Raw genomic sequence first — 8,880 nt, forward strand, 5'->3', positions numbered from 1 at the left:
ACACTGACTCTGTGTGTGCCTACCAATAAACACCTTTAGAAAACACATTTTTTTCCCATAAATAAAATCTGTTTCACACTAATGCAGTGGAGATTGTGCTTCTATACAAATTCACCATTTTAAATGCTTAGCTCCAAAGATTGAGATATTTCAAGTTTAAAAAATAAAAATGGGTAGAGTTTGTCTAAACATTGCTGAGGTGGTAGTGTCCAAGAATGGAAAGAGGGATCACGTCGAAGGGTTTTAAATTACTGGGCAAAATGATCCATTCTTAAATCAGGAAGAAAAGCAGGAACTGAGAAAACTGAGAGTCTTTGAAGAGTCGGAGGGACGATAGCAAGTAAGAATATATAGAAGGAAAGGAAACTAATCTGGGGAGACTCACCCAGAAAAAAACCTGAAGGATAAGGATGGAGACTGGCAAGGGAGGAAACCGGACTGAGTAAAGTGCCAAGAGCAACATACTGCAACTGGAAAATGGCGGGGCAAGGGGGGGGAGGGGGAGGGATGCAGGAGAGGCATGAATAAAAACTAAGGCAAGGTGGAAAACAGTGATCAGATGATAAGCTGGGTATTGGGACCCAGGACCGGCTGGACAAGAAACCTGCCACGAGAAGCCTAGAAAATGGAGATGGGACTGGTGGGATAAGAAACACAAACTTGAAGTGAGCGATGGAGAAAACAACAGGTTGGACAGAGTGGGGCAGAAGGCATCATGGTTAGGTACTGGGGAGAAAACAAGCAGAGAGTTTATAATAAGCAGAGTCTATTTCCTTTGGAAGCCTGGAGAGTAACCCAAGAACCTGGTGCATCATTGTTTCTCTGCTGTAACTACCTGCTACCAGGCATTGCTTAATTCAGAGCAGAGGGCAGTGCAGCATATCCTTGAAAATATCCATACCTGTTAATAAATCCAGAGATATTATTATGATGAGGATAGGGATTTATTTGTTTTTTAAAACCTCAACAACTGTACAAAAACACTGTATTAAAAATTAGACTGCAAAGTCAAAAGCTGAAGTTATGAAATAGCAGAATGGAGGTTAGTTGTACGCATGTATTATGTTACAGTCATTACATGATTCAAAATAGCTCTTCCCATAGAATTCATGCTTCATTCAAGATGAGAGGAAGGACTTGAGGCAGATCTGTGCAGGAAAGAGATTTTCTATAGGAGCTCATTTCTTGCACAATCTGGAAGGTTTGCAATAAAAGAGATAAGGAACTGCAGAATGAGATGTGATGGCTAGGGCAGATGAGCGGTGCCCTGGAGATTCCATCTCTGCCAAAAAGTTCCTGCAGAGGTGTTAGGCAAATCGCTCAGTTCCAAACTGTAATTAGAATAATATTATTGTGTGAATACCATGTCATTGTTTACAGCTTTTTTTTTTCTATAACAACAAATAAACTAACAAACATCAGAGGCTTAGGAAGAGGGTGGGTGGGACAGGCATGCCTATTTCTCAGTCTGGCTGCTCACCAAGCTAGTCTAAGAAATGGTCCAAATCAGAATGTCCCAATCCTCTTAAAGCACCCATTACTCTTAAAACAGGTAGTCATTATCTCTGTGCCCTTGTCTTCCGGGTCACAGCGGTGTTTGATCCCTTACTAAGCACCCACAGAGGCAGAGCTCTGAACATAAGGTATGCTGTGTAATGCTACCTACTCTGCAAAACAGGTCCTCAAATTGACTACACCAAGTTAATTAATGGTTTTGACCTTAATCTCTATGAGTCTCTACCACCTTGCTATAAACTGGGGATGATAGTACCAGTTTCCTAGCCAAGGTGTCAGGAAGCAAAATGAACATCTACTGCTATTATAGTTGAATATTTTATAAGTGCTAAAGAAAAAAAAGGCCATGAGAAAATTAACCTGTTTTTTTCAGAATAGGATCTGAATAAGATATAATAAATATGATATGCTATCTTACAAGGAGAGATGGAGAAAACGTTAAATAGTTTTTCACAAAGGAACCATCCCTGTGTGCACTGAATGAGGCATGGGTTTCTGTGGAAGAGATAATATGTTCATCTATTGGCAGAGATTTGTATGAAGGGCCTGAATTAAGTTTATGCAGAAAATCTTAATTAGCGTCTTCTTAAATCTCAGTGCTTGCTTTAGTATTTATTTATACACTTTCATCTCATTTTCTGCATGTGAACATACATGAAAATACTGTAAGATTATATGATTATAGTCTTAAAACATACTATGGTGATATACTGAGGTGTTTCATTTACTGAGACCTTCCTGTTTTCAAACACTGCCTTTTGTAGCATCTGAACACGTCTCATACAAAAAACTATATCCCCACACTGATTGGCTAGTGTGGGATTTTTTATCCTCTGCCTCATGACATGTGAACTAGGGCAGGAAGCATGTGATGACTTGCTATGGACATGGGAAGTACGGCTGCACTGGTTTGGTCCCCTTAGTTCATGGTCACAGAACCATGTTTCTTCTGCAGCCTGATTCACAGTCCACTGAAGACAACAGAAATCCAACCCATGCCGTTCAGCAGGGTTTGGATTATCCCTCATATTCTTGTTGTTTGGATCCCCTCACTCTGCTCCAGCAAAACTGCCCTGGGAATTAGCAGGAAAGTTGTCTGTGGTCAACACAGCAAGATCTGACTTCAGGAAAGCATCTCCCATCCCTCAGCTAGCAGTGTCCCCATACGTTTTTGAGGCAACTGCCATCAGCATGAACAAGAAAAGATGAGCTGCCTACCAATAAACCTGTGTCTGATTTGCACTTGTATTTGTTTCTAACAACAGACACAGGTGCTCTTACTAATGCAACTGTTTTCCTGACCTTTCCCTCTAAGCAGAGGTTTCACTGAACCAGAATTTCAATTTGCTGTAAATAAGGCTCACACAATGGGTAGCTTTCATTTTACTTTGCTATGAGCAGTGGACAAGTCATAAGTTCAGAGTTTGTGGGCAGCTTCTGAATGCGGATAGGCATGAAGTGAGGCCAGCACAAGAAGCAGCGTTCTGGGCATCAGGTACAGAAAAGGGCGTTACTGTCTGAGAGCAGGGAGAGCAACACCCCCCAAGTGAACTGCCAAAGTCAGTAAGCAGTGCTGTATGCTTCACAAATTGTTTATCCTTCTAACAAAATAGTGAAAAGCTTACGAATGAAAACAATCGCCACAGACAAAGCAACACTCCCTGTGGCACTCTGGAAATCAGTTCTACTCCAGGGAGTGGAAAAGGTAAACACACACCCTTCCCATTTTTGCTCAGTCCCACCAATGGTACTGGGTTCAGTATTTAGTACTACAATTAGTAAATCCCACTGATTCCCCATGAGAGACAGTCTGAATGACACTGCTTAGAGGTCTGGAGCAGCGTGAAGGGGAGCAAATGATTTTGTTCTTCAGGAATTCCCCTACCTTATACATCGCACCTGAGTGTCTATTTCTTTTGGTGCCACAGAAAACTCCCCAGGTTCCCAAGCAGATAGGGAGCTCTGGCAGAGGAAGCAAATGAAAAAAAGGATCTGTTTGCAGACAAGTATTACAAGTAAGGGAGAACAGTGAAAAGAAAAATTCTAAAACCTGAAGCTGGGACTGTTACCGAGTGGAATATTTTCCATTGTTTTCAAGGAGGTAGCAGCTTCTCTTTTCTGTGAAGAAGTTAATAGATTACTGGGCAGTGAATAATGTTCAGTTCTATTTACATCCACTGTTTGGACTATTTTGGTCCTTCAGATCGTGTATGCATTCTCAGGCCTTTCTAAAAGCAGCATGCTACACTTTTTTGCAAGCCATTCTGGATAGCACCTACAACCAGTATGCTTCAGTCAGCTACAAACTAGATAGATCATTGTTTGTCTGGAATTTTTTTATTAAACCAATTGTACTGGATCAATGCTTCCTCTAAGCAATAAATTACAATTCTACCTACCCAGTGAAAAACCTTTCAAAGTCGCAGATAAATCTTGATCTAGGAAATAGTTTGGCTCTGCACCGATGTGCGATCAACCACAGATGCAAATAAACTTAAGCCGCTAGCACATACATCTGCACCTCAGAATAGGAGCTAGTATTCTTAATTTCATTAGAAATTGCTAAGACACCTTTTAAGTGCTTCTAGAACTAGTTCACTGCATTAGTCATGGTACTCAGGGGCACCGAGTTTGGTTTTTATAAAGGTCATTTGGTGTCTTTTCCCCTCACAATGGACTAAAAGCAGAAATCAACAGAGCCTTAATCTATATTAATTTGCTTTACTCTTGGAGGGTCATGATTTGCCACTGGAATTAGCTGTATTAGATGCTAAAATGATAATTTAATGAGACTATGATGAAAGCCTCTGTTCTATTCTGAAACAGGAACTCCTCTCCCATAGCATGAAGAAGCAGCAACTCCGTGAAGTCAGAGGAATTACACCAATGTCATTTCGCAGCAGAATCAAGCTCCAGTAAATAGGGCTGGAGTGTTCCCTTCAAAACTTCTAATCTCAAACTGTACTGAGACAGGAGTCATGAAGTCTGGAGCTCTACCAAAATGCCTGGAGATGCACCTCACTCTCAGAAGTGAAACTGGTTTCTCCAAAAAGACAGAGAACAAGATCTGGATCTAAATATTTATTAACTTGAAACTTGTACAGCAAATGCTGCTGCACAGCTTTGGTGACAGCAAAGTGCAGGATAATGGAGACTCATGCCTCTTACAAGATCCTAAAGCTCCAGAATCTGCACCCATCTATAACAAGGAGCAATCACGCATTGCACTGCGTAATTTGCAAAGCAGAAAATAGAGTCCTTTGGGTCAAGGATATATTTTGATAATATCTGCTCTTTGGTGCAATCTGCTGCATTTCAGAGGTCAAAAGATGTTATTCATATTCATGTGTTTTTTCCAAGACAGATGCTTTAGTAGCATTCAGAGAAGGAGGGAACACAAAATCTGAACAGAATCTGGGAAAGCTCCCACTCTTCTTCCAAGCAGCCATTGTTCATAGGTCATTTTTCATGGAAGCCCATGCATTTTCTCTAAGCAGCATTCATATTCAAACAGATATGCTGCAAGTGACCTAGAAAGACGGGTGAACAAAGTTGCCCCCCAAATATACATACTGACCACACCGTGGTGCATCCAACTCCTCCTGGGCTCTTCAGATGTCTCTCTGTACAATCAGTACCACTGCCCCATCTGATTTTGATATATAATAGTAGAGAGAAAGCACATATTTGTGTGCTAGGCTTCTAGCATCAATTTAGAAGAAACACAAAGCAGCCAGATATCAGCCTACCTGGAATCTGACACCAAGCAGAGAATGTCTTGCACCAGGGTACAGATATCCAACTCACTGTGCTTTCTCCGCACCAATGCAAAGCTACGTCAGGGGAGGATTTTATTATTAATACTAACAAGTCATACATGTATTCATATATATCTGCACGCATACAAACATCTGAGTGTTAGCAGACTCAGTGTGATCAGCTGGCCTGGGAGAGTCTAAGCTTCCCTGCATATTTCCATTCCTTTGTGTAAGGCTAGGAGTGGCCCTATAGCCAAGTACCTCAGATATAAAAACCTACCTCATAATTTACTGTGCCGTTTTAAGGAATAAGCACTGGTTCACTAGGAATCTTAAAAAATAAACTCTTAGGACCATCTCACCTTGGGCAAGGTGGTTACCTCAGCTGCTGCTACAATCCTTTTACTTAAGTTTGCCAGGCTGGTTCTATGCTGAAAACATAGTCATAAAGATGGAAGGGAATAAATCCACTATACAGATACATAGAAGATATGCAAACTGAACGCTACTTTTGCATAAATCCAAATACAATCCAGAGACTAAATCCAAAATTCCTTGAGGGTGCAACACACAGATAACATCTTGCTAGAATAACCTAAGAAAGCTCAGTAGTTAGTTTTTAACTCCAGACTTGTGGCAAATAATACAAAGATCTATAGCCAAGAGTATGAAATCAGTTTTGTTATTTTTAAAGCTAATCACTCTCACATTTCACCGTGTTTGTGAGGTGTTACTTGATCAGTCACAACTGGGAAGCAATATTACACTCTTTTCAATCTCAGTTTGAATAAGATTGTACTTGCAAGGACTATGTATCATGATGTAGCTACTGGAAACCCTCATATGCTCGGTCAGCTGTGCGCCTGGGACACTTGAATGCACTGAATTTAAATGACAGTGCAGTCTTCCAATTCACGTAGCCTTCTAATAACATTTGTTAATCCAAGCAAATATCAAGGAATCTGTTCAGTGCCAGTGCTGAATCTTCTAAGTGTGTGGACTGCTTGCTAAATCCCTAAAAGGTAGTGTCAAGAGGTTTCTGTCATTTCTGTCTTTGGGCACCGAAATCCACCCTGGAACTCCTTCCTGCAATTATCTTGCTAACTGTATTTTAGGGAATAATGCAAGGTTTCTTGAAGAGTCCAAGAATTCAATAAAATCATGTAGTTTGATAGATATGTGTTTGAATAATTTTCTTCTGTGTGCTTTTAAATGTGAGATGTAAGCCAGTTGTAATTAAAGTTGAAGCAATAAACCCTAGCCATTGATTGCACTAAGTAATTAATTATTGATTGCAGTACTTTACATACATATTGCAGAGGACAATTCACCTGTGCAGTAGACAATACTTTACTCAGAAATACCCAAACACAACCCCTCTCCTATACAGAACTATACAAAAATTGGCTCTAGGGTTTACAAATTAACTTCTTTATTAACCTTCATGGAAATGTTGCCATCTGAGTGAAAGCAAGCCATTACTTTCATAAAGATAATGTTAACTATTCCCTGCCCAATTTAATTTTGCAAATAAGGATTTACAGACGCAAAAAAGAAAATCTTTCTCTGTAAGACTCTGAAGGTGTTAAGTTCCCTTTTAATGAATGCTGCTATCCCCTGCACACACCAATTCCTGACAAGCAATGCTGCAGTAAGAAGCCTACAGAACAGCAACAGTAGCAACATCCCTCCCTAACTCTTGGGGAAGCAGAAGGAAGAGGACTTTCAGGTACGAAAATGGGAACTGAAACATTAACCAGGCAGACCATACGTTCTGAACTGGAGATGCAGGACTAGTTAAGCAGCAGACACCACTCTTTTAGTCTAGAGTTGTGCATCAGGTGGGAATCTTTTTCCCCATTTACACTGAACTTATGGAGAGGCTTTCCCTTACAAAAAGCCAAAGCAAAAGACACTTGTTGGTTTAAAAACACAATTTAAAATTAATAATAGTGTGGGGACACTAAAATTAAGCTTAAATATAAAATGAAACCTGCAGATTGTTTGACTGGAGAAGATCTTGGATGTGTTCTCCAGCTCCTCTGACTAGGAAATTAACAAGGAAAGTTAAGTCTGGGTGTGTGCGCTGTGCGGAAAGGTCTGAGCTGGACATGAGTGGGCCAGGAGGGGGGGATTGTACCTGAAGTCGCTGTAGGGATGGATGATCCAGAACCCGGCAGACTTAACCCTTTCCTGCTCCCTCTCCACGGCCTTCTGGCTGCCAAACATCCTCAAGGAGAATTTGTTGACCCCCGGCTGGAGCATGGCCCCGAACTGCCTCTGCATGAAACCGGCTTGGCCCAGCCTCTGCTCCTCATCTGGGGTGATCTGGTCGCACCCTCCTCCTCCTTCCACTTTGATGGAGGTAGAGGAGCAAGCCCGGGGGGGATGCTGCTGGGGCTCCGGGGGGGATGCTGGTGGTGGGGGCGCTGGCAGTCCCTGCTCCAGCTCCCCACTGCTGGGGGGGCTCTTGTCCTCACTAGGGGAAGCCGTCTCCCCTTCACCGCCGATCAGCCTCTTCTCCTCGGCCGCGTCGTGGAGGTGCCTGCTGGTCAGCGAGGACAGGCTCCCTTTGAAGCGGCGGCAGTCCCCGTTGGTGCTGGTCTTGGCGCCCTTGCTGCCTGCCTCCGTCTCCTGGAGGCCGGGGTCCCCCCCTCTGCTGGGGTCTCCCCCGAGTGCCCGGGTGCTCCCAGCAGAGGGCGAAGGCAGTGGCTTCAGCCTGATGCTCTTCCTCCGAGTGTCCTTGTCGCTGTCTTCCTCCTCGTCCATGATCGACGCCTTGGGTCCTATCTGTTGGGGCAGGCTGTAGAGCCTCTTGCGCATGGAGGGGGGCAGCTTGTCCATGGCCGATGCTGCTCAGTTAGAGGGAGAGACCCCCCTGCTCTGCCCAAGGAGGGGAACCGTCACTGCCCCCAGGCCCCTGCCCCCCAGCTCAAGGGGCAGAAGGGACCGGAGACTGGCGTGTCATCTCCTTACCAGACTGTGGCATCCACAGGCTCTGCATCAAAACACAGGCTCTGCATCCAGAAGGGAAGGAAAAAAAAAGAGGGAAGGCAAAAAAGTCCCCCCCCACACCTCCTCCGTTGTCCCGATTTGGCTACTTGCTGCTTGTCTCCCCTTGGTGAGTGTTACTGCAATCCCTGTCTGCTCAGATCCAGAGCACTGGGCAAGAAGTCTAGAGGAGAGCCACACTCTTCTGGCTGGAAGGCGAGGGAGAGAGGCAGCAGCAGCAGCAGCCGCCTTGCCATGTTGGCTTCGAGATGCAAATGTGCTGTGTCTCCCGGCAGGCAGACATCATCCGGAAAGAGAAGCTCAAGCCCGGGTGCCTCAAACTCCTCAACCTGCCGGCCAATAACACAATGAACTGCAACCTGCAGCAGCCACTGCTTGCTTACATCACTGTCATCACTTATTCCTCATGCAGCCTCTGCTCCTGGGAATATTCATGAAGCGATCCCATTCTATTGGGTTGCCATAGGAGCGACTACTGCACACAGGCTCTGCCTACCTGAGCCAGCACCCGGGCTTCTTAAAAGGGCAACGCCTGGCTGCCAAGGGTGTGTGTGGCTGAACGGGCGCCGCAAAGCTGCTGCTGCTGCTGCTGCTG

At 43.9% G+C, this 8,880-nt stretch overlaps 1 protein-coding gene across 1 annotated transcript in view; it reads right to left on the reverse strand.

Annotated features, from left to right (window-relative positions):
* HCN4 (hyperpolarization activated cyclic nucleotide-gated potassium channel 4) overlaps nt 1-8,117 on the reverse strand; it is a 105,210-nt gene extending 97,093 nt beyond the window's left edge. Inside the window, exon 1 of the mRNA XM_010571590.1 lies at nt 7,414-8,117. Within this exon, the coding sequence (XP_010569892.1) occupies nt 7,414-8,117 (704 nt within the window). The remainder of the gene's footprint in view (nt 1-7,413) is intronic.
* Nucleotides 8,118-8,880: the final 763 nt, after the last annotated feature.

This window comes from Haliaeetus leucocephalus, unplaced genomic scaffold, assembly GCF_000737465.1.
Source record: "Haliaeetus leucocephalus isolate CR32 unplaced genomic scaffold, Haliaeetus_leucocephalus-4.0 Scaffold339, whole genome shotgun sequence".
Lineage (NCBI taxonomy): Eukaryota > Metazoa > Chordata > Aves > Accipitriformes > Accipitridae > Haliaeetus > Haliaeetus leucocephalus.